General features: G+C 37.9%; 1 protein-coding gene across 6 annotated transcripts in view; it reads right to left on the bottom strand.

Annotated features, from left to right (window-relative positions):
* ERCC6L2 (ERCC excision repair 6 like 2) overlaps positions 1-20,525 on the bottom strand; it is a 53,531-nt gene extending 33,006 nt beyond the window's left edge. The window contains exons 1-9 of one of the 6 annotated variants that reach the window (XM_068665963.1): positions 20,338-20,525; positions 16,685-17,109; positions 13,792-13,911; positions 12,049-12,242; positions 9,609-9,770; positions 7,927-8,134; positions 6,372-6,512; positions 4,706-4,819; positions 3,291-3,410 (exon numbers count right to left, since the gene is read on the bottom strand). In XM_068665963.1, coding sequence (XP_068522064.1) covers positions 3,291-3,410; positions 4,706-4,819; positions 6,372-6,512; positions 7,927-8,134; positions 9,609-9,770; positions 12,049-12,242; positions 13,792-13,911; positions 16,685-17,109; positions 20,338-20,356 — 1,503 coding nt within the window. In that variant the 5' untranslated portion in view covers positions 20,357-20,525. Of the gene's footprint in view, positions 1-3,290; positions 3,411-4,705; positions 4,820-6,371; positions 6,513-7,926; positions 8,135-9,608; positions 9,771-11,661; positions 11,772-12,048; positions 12,243-13,791; positions 13,912-16,684; positions 17,110-20,063; positions 20,214-20,337 lie in introns of those variants that run through there. The other 5 variants (XM_068665967.1, XM_068665962.1, XM_068665964.1 and 2 more) reach the window with 5 other exon arrangements.
* Positions 20,526-21,118: the final 593 nt, after the last annotated feature.

The following is a 21,118-nucleotide window of genomic DNA, read 5'->3' as shown; positions in this document are numbered from 1 at the left end:
TCGGCCTCTTCTTGCAGATAACTAGTGACAGGACTAGAGGGAATGGTCTCAAGGTGTGCCAGGGGAGGTTCAGGTTGGAAATTAGGAGACATTTCTGCTCAGAAAGAGCAGTCATGCATCGGAATGGGTTGGTTGCCCAGGGAAGTGGTGGAGTCACTGTCCCTGGGTTGTTTACCCCCAGTACCAGATACACATGGACCAATTTTTGGCAGTAAAATTATTCTGAAGTAAAATTCAATGGTCTCAAGAACCCTTGTTTTTCAAAAATGGCTACTTGGCCCACAACATAAAACTTCTCTTTCCAGGCACTGAGATACCATCACATTCTTCAGAATATTCAGACATATTTCCTGAATTAATGCATAGTAATTCTAAAAAATTCGATACAGTTTGCAATACACCAAAACAGGTACTACAGATTTCCAAATGAAGCATCACATAGACGAAACCAGAGGTCATCAAAAACGCAAAGCCATACTATAAATCTACTGGGCTGTCATAAATGCAGCACTTGAAAATTCATAAAGTAAAAAACAAAATAAACATGCAAGAACCCCTTGTAATAATAGATCAAAAGATCGTACATCAGCATAACTTCAGTGCCTGGTAAAATTATGGAGAAGATTGGTCTGGGAGTTATTGAAACACACCTAAAGTACAACACTGTCATTGGTCAGAGGCAACATGGGTTCACTAGGAGAAGTTACATGTATGTCTAACAAATTTAATTTCTATGACAAGATCACTCAGCTAGTTGACCAAAGGAAGTCAGTCAATGTAATCTTTCTGGATTTCAGTTTGGCTTTTGATACTGTCTGTCCTCTGAGAGACAAAACGGCCATCCTTCTAGACAAAATGACCAGATTGCTGTTAGATAAAAGCATAATAAAATGGGTGAACAATTGGCTCATGGGTTGGGCCCAGAGTTCTTGTACATAGGGTCACATCAGGCTGGCGACCTGTCACTAGTGGGGTTCCCCAGGGCTCTATTTTAGGACCAGTCCCTTCAATGTTTTCATAAGGGTTTTGATAAAGGACCTGAGGGTTTTTTGAACAAGTTCACAGGCAATATCAAATTGGGTGGACTCTGTTGAGGGCCTGAGGCCTTGCAGAGAGATCTGGACAAATTTGAGAGCTGGGCTATCACCAATAATATGAAGTTTAGCAAGAGCAAGTGCTAGATGTGTTTGCTGGAAGTGCTTGCACCTGGCAAGGGGCAACCTTGAGTGTATGTACAGGCTGGGGGATGAGAGGCTGGAGAGCAGTCCAACAGAAAGGGATCTGGGGGTTTTGGTCAACAGCGAGCTGAACATCAGGCAGCAGTGTGCCCTGGTGTGCAGGAAGGCCAATCACACCCCGGGGTGCATCAGGCACGGCACTGTTACCTTGTCAGGGACATGACTGTCCTGCTCTACTCTGTGCTGGTATGGCCTCACCTTAAGGTACTGTGTTCAGTTTTGGGTGCCACAATTCAAGACAGACATAGAAACAGGCTCTTCACTGAGAGGGTGGTTGGGCACTTGAACAGGCTCCCCAGGTCACGGCACTGAGCCTTCTGGAGTTCAAGAAACATTTGGACAATGCTCTCAGACACATGGTCTGATTTTTTTTTTGGGGGGGTGATCCTTTGGAGACCCAGGAACTGGACTCGACAATCCTTGTGGGTCCCATTGAACTCTGATAATTCTATGATACAATAATTATAGTTTCTTATGGTGGAGGAAAGAAAGGTCCACGTTGCTTTGCACTTTTGCCTACTACTAATACAATGTCTACAACTAGTACAAAAAGTCTAAGCTGACTTTTTTTTTTTAAAAAGATCATAGGGTAATAAAATGATCTGTGAAAAACACTTCAAAACATTTTCTTACTTTTCCACAGCATTTTATATTGCACTTACCTCTCATCTACCAAAAATACTGAAAAAACATTTTTCAAAATAAATGTTTCAAAAGCAAAAGACAGCTTTAAAAACCTAGTTTTCCATGAATACTTAATATACACTGCACTTTTTAAAAATTTAACTTCTCCATACTAAGACCCTCCTTGTGAACTTTTTTTCCCCCCCCCATTTACCTACAGTCTGTTTACCTCAAAATATATGAAGATTGATCTGTATGGACTTATCACATGCTAAAAGGTCAAAAATGAAATAAAAAGCATAATATAGTAGGTGAGGAAAGTCTCTAGTGAGACACCTCAGCAGTATCAAGCCAACAATGAAGTTAACTTTCATGAGATAATTAACTGTATATTGTCAGATACAGGCCTCTCTCATGTATATAGTAACAGAAAAAGATGTTGCTTGCATAACAACAAATCAATATAGTGATCGTAATCATCACTGCTAAAAAATGTGACTTTGTTCTGCCTCCCTCCAGCACCAGTGAGCAGTTATAAACAGCCTGGTTTATAAAGAAAGCAAACATACAGCATACCTCACTCTGAATAGCTTTTTATTCACTATTTATTGTTGTCTCAGAAGTACTCCTAAACCAGGTATACTTTTCTTTTTAATTAACTACAGTAAACATTTTTTTCAGTTATTCATTCCCCTCTATAACGAACCAGGAAAACTCACAGCTCCTGAAATGAGGTGTTTTACAGGTTTACACTGAAGATGTTTATTTTGATCATCTTTAGGCTGGATCCTGTGAGTTTCATTCAACGCTCCAAGGATTAGAAAAGACAATAAATACTCAGTACATCTTCACTAGCTCCATGCCACTTATGATTGTGTAGAACTCTATAAATTGAAATTTTTTCCAGTTTGAAGAGTCCCAGCCCACTTGGTTCCTTCCACCCATTAGCACTGACCACCTTTGTAACCCTCCTCTGAACCTTTTCAAGGTCTAACACACTTTTTGAGAGAAGGGACTGAGATAGCCAAAATACTAAAGGAGGCACAAGTCACTCAATTCATAATAATTTACTTTTGCTCTATTTCCCTTTCCTAAGTATTCCTGACTGGCACCAAGTTGTTGGTTTCATAGAACCATCTGTCATAACCCCAAATTCTGATTCTTGAGTGTCAGGGTCAATTCAGTGCCCATCACTAAATGTGCGAAGCAAGTATTTCAGGATATCAGTCTTCGCATCACAAATTACTCTTTTCCAGTCTTTGTATGATGCAATCCTGATCCAAAACAAGTGATCTTTGCAGTGCCACCACCACCACAAAAAGAATAAGTAAGATAAAAAAAACATTAAGTGTACATTTTATTACACCCATACACTGTGACAGATCTATTATTATCAATACTTATTTTTCCTCTAAAGAAAAGGTTTACCTTCATTTTTCCACTGTACTTTGGATCAGAAATTGTTTCAAAGGCTGCATCTTTGCTTAACTGCACAAAATCTGGAAAACTGGAAAAGACCTCGCTGCACACCCGTTTGATATGTGCTTCCTGAAAGAAAAGCAGGAAGTTTGAATAGGCATTAAAAGTCACAGCTGCACTAGCTAACAGTAAGCCATGAAAGGAGTCAAAGAGGCTGAAACAATCTGCTGAAGCGACTCTACCAGAAAGAGTTATGTATTTTTATTCAGTTTGGTACAGAAGTATTGGATCACTCATCTCCTGTGTGTTTTGGTTTGCTTCATTTAAAAAAGACAGAAGATCCTATGTGAAAGGAAACAATCCAGTTGCTAGAATAAGAGATGGTGAAGATTTCTTCTCTGGGGCAGAGACTGTAACAGGACTCGGCTTAAAGAACTCTTCACTTGGTGTTTGCATGACCCAATAGTTCTGTACCAGAACTTCTCCTGTATCTGTTACTGTAATTGCATTTCTACAGTCCCACTGATATAAAAGAACACAGTATGGGAACTGCAACTAAACTTCTCAAAAGCCAAATAAAACTCTATTGCTAAAATTTGGATAGATCACACATGTTACATCTCTGTTTCCAGAGGAGCGGAAAACATCTAATCTGTCAACTAAGAATCACTATGAAATGTTTTCACAGCAAGAACTACATATGCAACACACAAAAAACACGTGCGTATTAACTACATATGTCTCTGGGCACTAACAGTAACACTTCCTAAAAAACAAAACCTTTTTGATAGAACAAACTTGCCAAAATTTGCTAGGACTTTCTCATTTCCTTCCCTTTGTGGTTTCTGAGAGGAAGTGATAACATCCCTGATACCTTTGATCGTTTTGGGATATTAAGGTGCACTAGAAGTATTTTTTAAAAACCTCTGCCTTTTGTGGTTACTTGCCATAGTAACAAGAGAAACTGATACTGTTCTCCCCTTGTTTTGCCAAAACATTTCTCCTATTATTTACAGAAGATCATCTCTGAAAATAAAATTATAGAGAAAAATATAAATAAGCAATTAGAATGTGTTATTTGTACAAAGTAAACACTCATAATAGTAAACACTTTGTAAACATTTCTAATAATGCTATTTCTATTGCATTTATGAGAAATCACTAAAATGACTCTTTCTCCAAGAGTTCTTCAATTTTAATATAGACCCTGTTTCCAGATAATCAACTATATCAACATTCCACTGTGTGCCATCTCTATCTACTAAATAATGGGTGCTTTCTAAGTTACTGAATGGCAAGAGAATTTTGAAAAATATCTGAATTACATTTAGTTAAGACAGAGAAAGAAGACAGCAGAAACTTTTATTCAAAAGTTTTCACCCTATTTTCCACAAGTTCAACTGTTTAAAACTTCTGAAACTAACCTGTTGCTTGCTAGTGTTATCTGTCTGCAGCAGTGCAGCATGATTTGCAACTTTCTGTAGGATTGTCAGATAGCTGAAGCGCAGTGACTTAATTGTTTCACCATAAGCATTCGCCTACAAGAAACAAACAAACAACAATGCTTGATGCAAACAAATACACTTGAAAATAAGAAAAGCTAAAATACCGTTCTAACAAGGTTCAATGCATTAGCAATTCTGCATAGCACTAAAATTGATTCCAAACCAATGCATTCTGTATTTCTAAGAAAAATGCATTAAGTTTTCATTCCTAGCTTCATGGTCCTTTTAATAAAAAATGTCTTCTCAAAACGAAAAAAAAAAGCCATGTTCATTCTTTGCTAACTACTTCAGATAGCATGATATCTGCAGAAATTAATATAACCAAGAATTCCTTGGTAGGCAAAAAAACAGTAACCTTACAACTGATGTAAATGCAAATCAAAGTAGAGTTGTTTGAATGACTTCTTACCCTACAACTGCTAATTTTACTGTAAAAATTTATAAGGTTTCACAAACAACTAAAGTAACATAATTCAAACAACTTGAAATGTTCTACAATGCAGCAGCAACAGCAGCAGGTATTTTTCTGATTATGGTTGGCTGTTTTGACCAATACTAGTTTTCCTTTCCCTGCTCAGGTTACTAAATTTCATTATTAACTTTGGAATAAGTCAGTCTGTAAGACCTCTCAAGTATTCCCAGACTTGCCTAATGCCCTGTGTGAATCACATTCTACAGCATTTTACTTTTTTCTATAAAACATCACGCTAAACAAGAGCTTGCAAAGAGCTAATGGCACTATTCATGGCAACTTAAATGGGCTGACATTGTTTTTAAATCAAGATGCAGAAGACTAAAACTACATTAATTGAATGGGAAACAAACAAAAAACAAAAACCCAATGCTCAAGAATCTAAATAGGCCAGAAGTTAAACAGGGAAAAGCAAGTGTGAGATATATACTCCTATGTGTTTAAAATATTTCCTTAAACTGAGTCTACTAAGAGATACAGAGAAAAACACAAAGCTGGGTTAATCAACGTTAAAGAAGAAGGAAGGAATCTGCAGAGCTGTTCCTAGTGAACAACATTCTGCTTGCGTTGTAAGGTTTGTCACAGTTCTCCCTTCAGTAAGGTAAATAAAAGCACATGTATAGTGGCAAAGAAAGACATGATCTAACTGTAGTCATGACACAGCCAAAGCCCAGACAATCTGCTGGGTCCAGGTTGTCTCTAATTTGTATCTTCTGCACTGACCAGTTAAGGTGCATGGTAGCAACATACTTTACACATACTGAACATCCCAATGTATTACCCTTTCCAATGTCAACTGTATCACAGACATACTTAATACAACTTTACTATACAAGTTGTATACAACTTTACCAAAGTTGTATTAACCAAATTTACTGTATTAATAATGACTACCTGCAGGGCAGCTAACTGCTTAGTAAGGCAGCTAGCAAAGCCCTAACTTTGCTAACTCCAATGCCCTCACTCCAATGTTTCTAGTCAGATATCCCAAACTGATGGCCAGACAGCCACTTCAATCTGCTCACCTTCAGCAGGGAACCTATTGAGAAAATCCATCTACTACTCAAGTATGCAAGTCTTATGTTCTAAAATTCAGACAATGCAAATTCTTACTTTGTAACAACAGTTCTTCCTTTTACGGCCGCTGTTGCAGTTACAGGGCTCTCCTGCTCTTAATATTAAGCTTACATCCTCTGTCTCCAGCACAGCCTGGTATATTGCTTTCTGGAATTCTGTCAGGGAACAGTACACCATCTGCCAAAGAGAAAACCCCAAAAATACTATTACGAGCAGCAAACAACAAAAGCAAAGAGCATTGCATCAAGAATGCTCTGGAACTAGAGTAGAAAACAGTAATATATTTGCCCAAGTAGTTACAGGAATTTATTCTACCCCCCCCCCCCCCCCCCCAAAAAAAAAAATCTGCATTTTGACACAAAAGTAGTATGAAACGGTATCCAAAACATACATAAAGTTGTTTCATCCCTTCCCAAAATTCTACAAAGAATACAAATGTCAAGCTACAATAACTTGCAGTTAGGTTTCTATAAACCTTTCAGTAGGGCTTTTGTGGAAGGACAGGAGGAGGGAAGAGTGAAAGAGAGAAATGCGTAATTGTAATTAAGGATTCCCCTGTGCTTTGCCAGTTGCTTAATTTGCCCTTTCCTCTTCTTAGGCACTAGCTGTTTGTAGGGCAACACCACAGGCAGCACAAACAGAATAAGCACAGAGAAGGCAAGGATCTACACAGTGCTATGGCCAAAACTCTTATCCCTCCTCTCAGAGACCATGGGTGGCATCTCCATGACATCTTTAGTCTTAACCAGCAGGAGACAGAAATCCCAAGATCATTCCTTAACCCAGGCCACCCACAAAGCAACAGCAGCATGCTGAGCTATAATAATACAGCAGTAACTTGAACATATACTCACATTAACAAGAGAATGAAAAGAATAAAACCTGCTAGATTTAGAAAGGCAACTGACTGACATTTGTGTTAATCTTTCCTTTAGAAGACAGTTTAGACAACATTATTATAACCTAAGGATGAAGAACAAATACCAAATTTTGAAAACAAAAACATTTTCAAATTAATGCATTCATCTACTTAGAAGGAAATATATCTGATAAGAATTAATTAGAACTCTTAGCTATAGAGTATTATTACTGTTTATATGACGTTTGCAATAGCACTAGATGAACAGGATTACAGACCTAATAATCATTATTTTTAGTTTGGGATTTTTTCTTCTACTTAATGATTGACAATGAGAGTTAGAAAAGATTAAAAGCAAGCTGTTCTACTTACAATATATCAAGTTGCAAATTCAGAAGTCCTACATCAAATTTCAAGAGATTTACACACATTGTATTGGGTTTGCAACGATAAGCACAGAAGTGCACATAAAATAGATGTGTAAATCACTAGTCAGAAGTCTAGCTGAGCATTTTCATGCTTGATTAACTCCATTTCAACATGCAATCATAGTAATTATGTGAACAAAGCACACTACTGCATGTGCATTTTTTTCCAAGGCTCTGGATTCTTCTTAAATTCATAAGTCCAAAAGAAAACCATGAACTAGTAGAGGCATGACAAAAGAGAGAACAACAATAAAGAAGAGAAATATTCATTAGCATTGTATTTGAAATGTACAGGCGCTCTTACTCTGTCTTCCTTTTTTGGCAATTGATCACTGATAAGTGCTTTAGTACGTCTCAGAAACCAGCCGGACATCTTTCTTGCTAGCTTCGCCATGGCCTTACGACCTGTTGCTAGCTCTCTTTTAGTTGCAGTGTGCCTCTGACCATGCTCCACTGGATCAGAAAATTTCTTCTTGAAATGCATTCTACTACCCAAAAGTCCTGGTACAGCCCTGTTAAAAAAAAAAAAAAAAAAAAAAAAGTAGGGAAAAAAAGAGTGGGGCAGGGGGGTTGGTCTCGAAGGAATAGCAGCGTTTTCTTTACACCAAGACTGCCCATCCCTTTCCACTGATTAAAAAAGCATACCATACATTGTTTTTGGCTAACAGCAAGAGAGTTAAATTAGCAACCAGTAAGGAAATGAATAAAAGTGGTGTATGTAAATAGAAACATACACTACTTCCAGACATTCAAATTTTTCGTTTACTTATTATGATCCTCAAATTTTAAAGAGATTCCCCTTAGGAAAAGGCATGCCATCTCCAGAAATCTACAGCTCAGCAGACCAAGTCACAAGCATACAGAAACTCCAAACTCCAAGGCTGCTCCTGTTTAAGAGCTTAAATAGGAAGCTAGACTGTCACATTTTCAATGTTTACCATTTTTACTAAAAACAGGCTATATAGATACTACAATTTACAGAATAAAATTCCAAGAAACCCAACAGAAACATGAATTTAGTAATCACTGGTATCACTATATATTGGAACAACCCATCAACAACATTGGCATAGTTTTAATGGACCAGATACAACACTAAGCTTAGCATTAAAGAATTTCTTTCCTGACATTTCAACTTCAGCCTGGATTTCCTTACACCTAAAGAACGTTTCCTTTGTTTTTCCTTTGTAAAGTATTGCCAGTAAAAGCTTCTATGTTTGGATTTATATCTAGGAGGATTTCCACCTCTCTCTCAAAAGTTTCCTTGGACAAGACTGTTGCGTTGTAAAATCTGCACTAGTTCATTTTGAAAAGCAGCAAAATATTATTACTTTCAACTTCCAAGTATGTCAGAATGACCTGCACATATTGGACAAAACAAAGGCATGATGTCATTCAAAGCTGTGTAATCATTCTCAACCTAGTGTGTGGAAGAGAGAAGAGCAAAAAAAAAAAAAAAAAAGAGTCCTTAGAAAAGAAAGAGAAATGAAAGGGAAAAAAACAACAAACAACTAAATGCTTCCCAAATTCCTCAAAGAAGTAATCATAGAATAGAATGAATCACAGAATGACTTGGATTGGAAGGGACCTCAAAGATCATTTAGTTCCAACCTCCTTGCCATAGGCAAGGATGCCACCCACTAGATCAGGTTGCTCAGGGCCTCATCTAACTCGACCTTGAATACCTCCAGGGATGAGGGCATCCACAATCTCTCTGGGCAACCTGTTCCATTGCCTCATCACCCACTAGGGAAGGTTAAGAGGAACTCCAAATCTATTAAACTCCTGCAAAATACGTATTACAAGCGGACCTAGCAAGAGTTTACTTCAAATTCATATATGGAAAAATATTTACATTCTCACAAATACGCTGTCTTTTCTTGTCTTGTCAGAGACAAGTCCAAATCCAGCTCTATCCCAATCCCACTACATAATTAAGATATACAGGTGTTTTACCATAAAAAAAAAAAAAGGTACTTTATTTACCAGTCCATAACACACCACAGTTCCTTCATATTGTTTTGAAGAATGGTTCCAGTAAGACCTATGCGAACACTGCATTTTAAGGACTTCATGGTTTGAGTTATTTGAGCCTTTGGATTCTTGATTCTATGCGCTTCATCCACTATCACAGCAGACCACTCTACACTGCAGAAGAGCAGAAGAAATACTGTCTTAACTGAAACTACGTATCCCATCACTCCACATACACATAAAAATTGACATCAGTCACACACATAGCCCTGATAATTATAGCCTAAAAGTATGGGGTTTTTTTTGTATTTTACATTGTGTTATACAAAACAGTTTCCTCATACTCTGTTTGTTTAGTAAATGTAATTGCCATAGTTAAGTATAACAGCTAAAATTCTTAGACAAACAGATGAACCAACGTCAACTGTATCAAACGTTTTCTGTGAAGAAAGCTTTCCATTTCCGGAGCAATCAACTACAGCACATCTCACCAGCACTATCAATCAGCACATCTTACCAGCGCTAATTCCACTCATTAATAAGATTTAGAAATAAACTGAATAAATCTCTTACTGTGAACTTCTGAACCATGACTAACATAGGTATACCTCATTTTTTCCTCCCCAAAAAACTATCCACTGTAACTAGGAATAGACTCAAAGCATTTCTAACTGCAGTTTCCTAAATGAAAGCATCACACAACTTCTTCAGTATCTATAAAAAAACAATATGGCAGAGGTGTCTTAGAATTTCATGATTTTGAGACCAAGAGGCAGAAGGAGGGACTGAATGAGACTTTGCAACCAGTTCAAGTATAAAATTTGAAAGCAAAATGAACTGTATACTGTGATGTAAGTTTAAAATCATCAAGTCCTTAGGAAGAAATTGAATAATTTTATAAGATTGCTTTATATACATGAACGAATATTTCAACTAAATTATTTGTTATTTGAAGCAGCAAAAGGCTGAAGCAGACACACTTATATAAAACCTTTTTCCTGAGCGGGTCTTATGCATTTTACGTGACTACTGTGAAAATCATCTCGTAACATTTCTGATGCCTACTAAATACTCACATCCAAGTTTCTTATATTCCTAAAGTCTGCTAATAACTTAATTTACATGAAGAATGGAGTCTATGTATTCTTTCTCTTTACAGAACTTCTATATACCCAATCTAAAGCTTTGCTAACTTCAAGGATATGAAATTAGCTATGAAGAGCTTTCACAGCTAATCTACTTATTACAGAAGCGTGAAAGTCAACTAGAGAACTTAAGAACAAAATCTTGCCAAGCCATCCTTAATAATAATTACTTAGAGCCAGTCTGAGGCCAATCCATCATTCTAGCTAAGCATGACACCTCTCAGTGTCAAAAGAGTATCAAGCCCATCTAGTCACATGCTCTGCAGAAATGGTTTGGTAAATCCATACACTAAAGCGATGTATTTATTCACACATGGGACCTCCTGTGCTGACATGGGCTATTCAATCTCCAAGTGTGAAGAGTTCCTCAGAAAGACAACAGGAAGAAGAGAGGGTACTGCTAGCATTACTCCTTTAGTCTTCTTCTATCTGCACTTCTTTTTCAGCCCTGCAGATAGATCTTTGGAGATCAGATTGTTTTGGTGATGGCTGTCCAGAACAGCAGGACACACAGGGCCCTGGGCCTTTCCTATCACCTGGCATAAGAAGGTCTGCAAAGCCACTGACAAACAACACTAGCTGCTAAGGGCAGGCTGCTACTACTAACAGAGAGCTGTTCATGCAGCTTGTACCCTACTAAGATGAAACAGGGAAAGACGACCACTAGGATCAGGTGAAAAGCTAAGTACTCCCAAATATAACAAAGGGAAAGGCAAAACTCCTCATTTAAAACCACTGGCAACCATGAGACAAACAAAGTAGGACTTCTAATATGATCTAATCTCATAAAGACTTTGATTCAGCTAAGTTGATTGTGTATTTAAAACTGGACACCTATATACTTTCCCTTGTATATCTAAGTTTTTAGGACTCAGGCATTTCATCAAGCAGGTGAAAAATACAAATAAAAAGGAAAATACCTTGTGAACATTTGATAAAAAATTCCACACCTCTTTTTCCTTAAACTGTATTGAAAGATAGAAATATCTTCTGCATATCTTTATCTACCACTGTTTCAGGAAGGCAATTCCTGCAGTTGTTAGAGAACACTTCATGAATGGGTTAAACAGCAAGGACAAGTTTTATGAAAACTATTCAAACACTTCTCCCAAGCATCCTATTACAAAGAAAGTATAGGGTAAACTCTCCAAAGACATTTAAGTGGGATTCACTTCTTCCATGCAATGAGTCACTGGATTTTAACAGTAAATACATCACACATTAGAAATATGTACTTTCAAGGAGTAACACAGAATAAAACAGGCGTTTAAAGCTGCATGTGTAGAAAAATGCATTAAAATAATTACCTGTTAAGTTCATCTAAATACAAGCGAAGTGTCTCATATGTTGTAAGGGCAACTTCACATTTCCCCTGCTTGATGCGGCTCAGGTCATCATCCTTTTTACTGCCATGTAAGATGGAGACTTTGAAGTACCCCCACGTGTCTAACTCATCCTTCCAGTTGTACAGCACTGAAAGAGGGGCCACTATGAGAAAAGGCTGAAAACAAACAACCGTCATAGTATTACTGAAAATCTTCAGCACAAACCTTTCTCAATAAGGAGTATCAAAATCTTGAGATTTATTTTACTACTTCGTAGTTTGAACTGTTTGTTCTGTCACTTCAAAGCACAATATAGAAAATATCTGAACAGTCAATATAAATTCAAAAGTAGTAAGTTTACTGAGTGTGCAAATACTACATGAAAAAAAAACACTGTAATGGTACAAAAAATAGCCAAAGTAGTACTGATATTAATTCAAATTATCAACTGCAGTAAGACATGATATACTATCACACTGCTTTCTTATAGCATCTGCATCCATATACCATGTAATGTTTTACAGATGCTAAAAATAGAAGATTGAAGAAGTAAAGCAGCTTCCTCCAATCCATAATTTGGTTAATACATGATTAAAACAGAAAGCATCAAAAAAAAAAAATTAAGACAATCTGTATAACACATTTGTTATCACAGAAAAATAACATCAGTGAGATGGGAAGGGACCTCATGAAGTCCTAATCCAACTTCCTGGTCAAAGCAGAGGCAACACTGAATCCAGACAAGGTCATTTATAGCTTTTCCCACTCAGGTCTTGAAAACACTCAAGGGATGGACCTTTCTCTGTGACCTGTTCCAATACTTTGTTGCCCCTAGAGTAGAATTCTTCTTGTCCTGTAGCCAGTCAGAAGCACCCCTGTCTTCTCACATTACATGCTACCCTTTCACCTCTTCTTGCTTGCCTGAATTTCTCAGTGAACCCATAACCATTGTTCACAAAGCGATCGTCATACAGATCGTTCTGGTAGTCAAGATATTCTAGTCATTCCAATAGCATAAGCATTGAACAACAGAAATTGCATGGGTCCTCTGACGTGTAAGATTACAAACGTCCTATTTCTCCCATTCACACAGAATAGAATCACAGAATCATCTAGGTTGGAAGAGACCTCCAAGATCACCTAGTCTAACCTCTGACTTAACACTAACCAGACCTCCACTACACTGTATCACTAAGAATAGTTACATACATCCCTATTTGCTGTAACAGTATTTGATTACATAGATCATCAATCAGCCTTACTTATGATATTAAAATAGCCATTCAACATGCAAAGTCACAAGAATATTAGCAATAAGCTTACCAAATACATGCATTATTCTTAAATATTTAAAAGTACTATTACCATATCCACTCATATACATACAACATTTCTTGTAGTTTAGGAACACAATCACACAAAACTACTATGTTCTGCTCCCTGACACAGACTTTTTAAAGTACTCTAGCCACAAATCTCACAGATACTTCAAAATGTTTTGCACTAGTACATACTGACAGCATTAACAGACTAGGAAACTGTTAGACAATACGCTGTGACAATCTGGAAAACTGAACGTTTCCCTGACACACCCAGAAAGACCAAGAACCCCTAACCTACCAAATTAACTGAACATTGAAAAAGAACATACGTGAACTAAAGCAAACAAACAACAACTATTGCCTTTTATCAAAATCCTTGAAAGTTTATCATTAAAAGATGTACCTTCTTAGGGCTATACTTTGATTCTTTTTTCATTGTCCTCCGTAAAAATTCTGGCATATTATTTTCAATATCTTCACGTGTTCCCTTCTTGTGCAACACTGCAGCCAGAAATGAAATGACCTTGACAAAGAAAACAATTCTCAGCAATCGTGTAAAACAAAAAAAAACAAACAAACAACAAAACAAACAGAATGAACAAGTTCCACTGAAAATAAACACTTCAGACAAAATCCTGAATGGGATTTAGTATTTTTATATATAATATTTATATATTTCTTATTTTAAATCAATCTCAGTTTTCAAAATGGGAACCACTCCCCTTGGAGAATTCGGAATTTACAAGGGCATTTGTAAATTTATTAATTGCTCTATTTGCTCTTTAACACTGAAGTAGAAATGTCTCAAAATTACAGAAGAAATGATAAAGAAGACAGGAAGGGATAAGGCACATCTTGCAGTTCTCCTGACATGAAGGGCACATGAGTGTGGGATGAGGAGAGAAGGAAGAGATAATTGCTAACCGTACTCCAACCCTACTTCTGCAGAAGGAAGAGGTTTCTGGTATCTGGCCAGAACATTTAAATCTGTAACACCCCCTTGGGACAAATGACATCCATGGAGCTAAGCAGAAGCAAGAACCAATGCATCATTACGGAGGTACCCTTCTTTTCAAAGTTCACTGGTCTCCCTTTACTCAGGACTTTTGCAGCTGCTTCACAGCTGCTCATAACAAGGCAGAGGTAGAGCTGTCAGCTGTTGATTTCAAAAAAGAAAAAAAAGTAGCCAAAGCTTTCTCTCTCCAGTGATGGGGGAGAAGAGCCAGCCAAGAGCACAAGAGTTGATTGAAAAATATCTGAGAAGAGTAGAGTTAGATGAGAAGAACACAGGGAAACCCATCGCATACAGGACTAGATGGGAAAATATATATGGAAAAAGTAATTGACTGCATAATATTTCATATACACCAAGACTAAGAGGCAAGCTTGCACGTGTTGTTTGACTTCACTATCTTTTTAAATCCTGTCAAGAATGGCAATAAAATTCTACCAAACAAAATCTGCATGTGCCTTCCAGATCCTCCAGTTTCAGAAGAATTATGCATCACACATTTGTAATAATAGCAAAGGTGTAAAAGAGCAACTCTGCTGACAAACCTTTGGCTCTTTCAGATAATGCAGGAAGCGATTTAAAGGCTTTCACAGAAAACTTTAAATTACTGCAGTCATATAAAAAACATTATTGCACTTGTTTCCACTTCAATTTGAAAAGAGAGAGCCATGCACTCAAGCCAATTTAACCAAAAAACAGGAGTAGAAAGAACATTAGAAGGCAAAAATCTTACAGAAAAGTCTATCTCAGATATCAACCTATAATTTAGAAATGGTAAGACTCAAACAACTGATAAACAAAAGCAAAATTTTCTGTAACACTAAGTCAGTTATCTAGTACTTGATCAAGTTTAAGTAGTATTTATTCTTTCATACATAGTAATCTGTACTAAACAAGTGAACTCATCTTTTAATTCTTATCTTCCAAGCTGCTTTCACACACTGCATTATAAGAGCATAAATACTGTGTTTCAATAAGGTAGATTTTTTGAAGAATATCTTATGGATTACTTTCTTAAGTGAACTTGACATTGTGATTGGATGTGATATTATGCCTTCTAAATTCTACAAAGGAACGCAAGTCGCTGTATGTTCAGTATGACCCGGTCATCACAGTATCAGCTACAACTCTCAAATACAAGACATAGAAGCAAGATAACTCAACTTTATTTTTTTCTGATTTAATACTGTCTTATGTGGATGCTTCAACAATATTAAACCAGATTATTTGCAATTCTTGCATAATTACTTAGTTCTTAAGCTGCCACAGACAAGAGATGTGGCCAAGATTAGGTGAAGCACAAAGTAAACAGATCCAGTTTGATTTTAATAACTGCATTAACAGATCAGTAGAACCTCTGCTCATCCATGATACACCTCTAAATTCCCTATCCAGACAAGTTTTGCCAATTTAGTTTACTTATTTCTCTAAATGCTTCGCTACAGAACAAGCTTCTGCGCACTGAAGCATCAGCTGACATTCTCCTCAATGGAAGCGCAACAGACAGCACTTGCCAGCAAGGGAATGAGCTGGCATTTCACATGTAGAGGAAGAGCAATGAGAGAGGGACAAAGACCATTGCATTCAATGGGCTAAATTAAAACCAGACAGGTTAAAGAGAATTGTTTCAAACAAAACCACCCTGATTTTAATAAAATAAATGAATAATTTGAATCACTATTCACAGCATAATGGAAAAATCCAGCTATACTTTGTCCTTTCATCAATACAAGTTGTACTTCCAACAGAGTGACAAAAGTAACATGGAACATCTAAGCACTTTTTCCCAGACAGGGGAGTAAACATGGCTTCTTCTTCCAGTTCCCAGTGCAGTCAAATTATTCATTTCCATGAAAAAAAGGAAAAAGACATTTTAATACCTACAGTCAGTTAAAAGGTGTATGTACATTTGCCTGTGCAAATTACTTTCATTATGTGCAGGTATCAACCCTTAAAATACATTAGACATGAAACAAGCACTAACATTGTAACTACTGAAATTACCCAGCCTTACACTAGAAGTGGTCACATGCCAGTTTTGTGGCCTGTTAGGGGCTGATTTAAAGTAGCACAGGTTTCTGGATCTAAGTACTGTTCTGAATCATCACATCCTGCCTCCTCCAATTTCACACCAAGAAAGGGGAAGCTAAACTCCACTGAGGTGGCTTTTCTCAAATAAGTCAATTTAAAAATAAATAAATAAAATAATTTACACCTCACAGATAATTTTTTTGCAGTTTGTTATCTTTTGTCTCAATGTAGTCATAAAGAATAAAATAAATACCTGTATTGTCTTTCCAAGGCCCATATCATCTCCAAGAATACATCCCCTTTTATTAGCATAGTGTCCATACAGAAACTGGGCTCCTTCCCTTTGATAATCACGCAGGTATCTATTAATTGTATATGGGATAAAATCGCCATTGTCAGATAACTTAAAAGCCACTGCTGAAGACAGAAGATTTCGGTCAGGAAAATAAGGCTTTTCCAGATCACCATCATCAAATATTACGCTTTTCCGGGGACCTCTACCAGCTTCAACTCTACAGAGTTTAGATGCTAGTATTTTCTTTTCTTCAGACTCCAGGAATGATACAGTAGCAAATGATTTTCCATTCTTGTCCTTTTCAATAGATGATATTGTTCCTTCACAAAGTTTCCCATTTTCAGGACAAGGTGCAAGGCATTTCTCTCCAACATGCCACCTACCTGTGGAGGGAAAAAAAAGCAGAACAAAAACATAATGAAAAACTAGCCAAAAGCACGAAGTATTGCACTTGTCATACTAATCTAAATATTAGATACAAATTTGTTTGAAAAGTGCATATAACTTAAGATTTTATTGACAGCAGCCCTAGTATTAGTGTTTAGAAACTGCTTAGTGTTTAGAACAAAACCCTGAGCTAGGTATATTATAGTTTGCTGAAGCATTGCTGTTTTATAAATGCCTGAAAATCTGTATGAAAAATATCCTTTGTAAAAGCCAAACTCTGATAGATTACATTGTTCTGTGATCGTTTCACTCAGCCCACACACACACTAAAAGGCGATACCTGCAGATTTAGCATCCAATTAACAGTCTATGTAATCTGGTCAAAGGGATCTTCTGTATTAGATATATTTCTCATCTACCTAAATCTAGTAGTGCAGCTTTAGCAAGTTGTTTTACAAATATAATCATGCACTAAAACATCACCCTTCTCCTTACAAAGTCTAGCATTAGATTAAAAAATAAACAAAAAACATGCTTAGAAACAACACTAAGTGTATTGTAAGAACATATAGTATCTTAGCATATGCCCATGTTGTTCACTGAAACAGCTATTTACCAAATTCCTTATGTAGCTGTCAGGCCTTAAACTGTTAAGATCTGTTCCTCTGTATGGTCTCTGTAAAGTCTTACAGCTTTCATACAGCTTATCAAATACTAACAACAGAGAAGATTGATCTGCTTTATTTCCAGCTATTTCATATACAATTTTAAAATGTTATATATATATGCTGCTAACAGAAAAAGCTAAGAACAGCAGTATATCATTTGAGAGAATCCACATCAAATTGACAAGGAAACATCCAACAAAATGTCTTCATTAGAAAAAATAGGGCATTCACTTTTTATAGTCAAAAGAGGAAGTCCTAGAAAATTAATGATTGCATGAAAAGGTTTTCAAATCTGAACTGAGTAAGCAGGCCTCCAAGTTTGTGGAAACAACTTCTAGCCTTGTCCTGCTCAGCTTTCCAAAAACTAAGTGACAAATACAATTCATTTCAGAACTTTTGTTTCTTATTTATTAGTTGGAATAAGTTTGCTGCATCTGGGAAAGTCATTAGCAGAAGCAGGCAGTGAGCCTTTTTTGCAAAGGAGTAAGAGAGAATCCTGCAACAATTTGTACTTCATACCCACGATCAGTGGCAATACATACACCCTTTCACACTCCAATTCTTTGCAGATGTACAGAAAAAAAAAGTAATCTGAGTGCTGAGTAAAAGAAAGAAACAGAAATACAACCAAGTTAATTTTCAGAAGTAAGGAACAGAAAAGAGGAAGTGCTGTAGGCAAGAAACTCCACCTTCCCCCACTTTTACGTCTCAGTGCGAAAAGCTGATGGAGGAGACAGGTTGTTCTCACCAGTCCCGGAGCTCCTGGAAGCATATACTCACAAGGTTATTCTCTACACTTTATTAGCTAGTGATAAGTATATTTCATTCAGTTGGCTAAATTGCATATAGTAAAAGAAAACAGGAACATCCACGTAGCCCTCTATTCTGTAGCTAGCAGTGGCCATAAATGGACTTTCAGGTCACAATGAAAAAATCACAAGTATACAGAATACCTCTCTTCTAAAATTCTTTAGCCTTTAAGATTTTTTTTGAACTATGGAAATTCCTTGGGACAGGTTTCTGTTTGGTAAACCACAGTGGACCTCTCTTCCAAGTAGCTTAATTCCCCTTTCAACACATGCAAATTTCTTGCATTTGATGTCTACTGACTAGGATGTTCACAGGCATGGTCTGTTTCATCCTAAACCAGTGGCCCACTAGTTTTTACACTATTGAGATCATAAACTGGGATCACTCCATTTGATTCATGATTCTGCAGATCTCTCATGCTGCCCTTCCATTCTTGCTTGGGATGAGAAGTCCCACCCCACACCCTGTGCCCTGTACATAAGACACTACATACCTTCAGTCATGCCTGAAGATCTTCCCCGAAATTTGAAGCTCAAGTATATCTTTCTGAGGCAAAGGCTGATGTACAGACAGTATATTCAACAAATTATATGAAACTAATCTCTTGAAGTTTAAGGTATTTGTACTGTCTTACACACATGCCTAAATCCGTGAAAAACAAAAGAGGGAGAGAGCATGACTTTCTCCCCTTAGCATTTGAATCCTTGGGCAATTTCTCAAAACTGAGAAGCAAGACTGAAATATGAAACTAGAGATATCCAGCTCATTGGTAAATATGCAAAACAGAATTTAAAATACATGAGTATTTCCTATTTCAGTTTCTTTTACAGTAATATCTGTGACACCTAGCCTTTGAAGCGTACGTTAACTTGGTTAAAGCTATGATAAGATGACAGTGCCTTTGTTTCTAAGGCATTTCCTTCAGTTTTACAAGTCACTTCTGACTTGACAGAACTAGCATTCCAGGTGCAAAGCAGAATACAGAGCATTGGACAGTAACTTCAGAAACACAAAATTCTAAACCTACTAAGAAAAATGAGAAAAATGGCAAAATAATGGTATTAAGGATACCACTGCTGCAAGGTTCCAGAAAATAACGCTGTACAGGCTGAAGTAAGAACTGCTACTTTAACTAGCCTGATTCACTCGCTTCTTTTTTTGGAACCAGACAATTGTTTATGTAGGGTAAAACCTTTAAAATTAAGAAATTTCTTTAGTGTGGCTTCCAAGTATAGCTGCAGTACACTTGCCATCCGTAGAAAAAGACGGTATTTAAGATGTTTGCCTGTATTTATCTATCTCATTACCACTTATGAGAAAATGCAAAGCGAGGTAATGGCCTAGTCACTCCCTCGCCCACTTTAACAACTATTCCCGCAGAAAATAAGCAAAATCACTGCGAATGCTCTGTAGATATTGAGGTTGAACCACTTTAACGTGAAGCTGGAAGGTTTTACACTCCGACAACCTACCTTCAGAGCACACCCAACACACCATGAAGCAAAACCGCGGCTTTTCCTGAAAAGTCCTAAAAACTGCTCAACGGGGGAGGCTACGGCTAACGTTGTCTTCCAGAAAGATGACGAAGCGAGGAGCTTCGCCTTCACTTCAAGGCACACCACCCCTTCTCCAAAGGAAAAACAACAGACACCGAGCCCGGGAGGCAGCCGTTCCTCACAGAAAAACCGCCGCGCGGAGCCTCCCCCGACACCCCCTCGGGACTCCCCGGCCGCCCGCCGCCCTCACCTGCGGTCGCCTCGCACATCCCGGCCGCGGGGCCGCGCCTCACGCTCCCCGGGGGCGGCCGCGGAGCCCCAGGCAGGACGGGCCCGGCGGAGCGCTCCGGAGCCCGGCGGGGCGCCCAACGGGGAGCGCGGCCGCGGCCGCCATCTTGGGCCCGCCGCCACCCCGCGGGGCACGGCCGGGCCGCGGCGCTAAGTATCGCGAGGGTTGGGGGCTGTCTCGGGAGAGGGGGGTGGAGAGGGGCTGAGGGGGAGGGGGTTAGGCTGGTGGCTCTGTGAGGCGTGAGGGTACAACGTGTGTACTCACACAATAAAACACATCAGGCACCGCATCTATTGGCGAAAACTGTTCAAAAATGTGCTACCAATAAAATATATTGCCTTAAAAACATACGTGTAGTCTTGTAGTTACCTGCACCGCGTCGGTCCTAAAGGGATGTGACAAGAACTGTCACAAAGCCAAGGCTGGGAACAGCACGATGATGTTTCAGATTTCGAAGCTTTGGCAAAATAATTGCACTGCAACCCCACTGCGACCTCACATGCTTAACGAACCTCAGCCCTCAGAACGTCTTAGATCAGCAAGAATATATGCTGTGATTCTAAGGCAAACTTTTAAGCGGGGTCATGTTTGAAGATAAAGGTTTGTTTATACCACAAGGTGTTTATTTATTTTATATTATGTTGCATTTGATTCTTCTACAGAGATACTTGTGCTTAATAAGGATTCTTCCCAGCAGAGTACATCTGTTATTTTACTGTAATAAATACAGTATTATAGTTTC

This window comes from Anas acuta, chromosome Z (assembly GCF_963932015.1).
Source record: "Anas acuta chromosome Z, bAnaAcu1.1, whole genome shotgun sequence".
NCBI classification, from domain to species: domain Eukaryota; kingdom Metazoa; phylum Chordata; class Aves; order Anseriformes; family Anatidae; genus Anas; species Anas acuta.
This window is presented reverse-complemented; position numbering and strand designations above follow the sequence as displayed.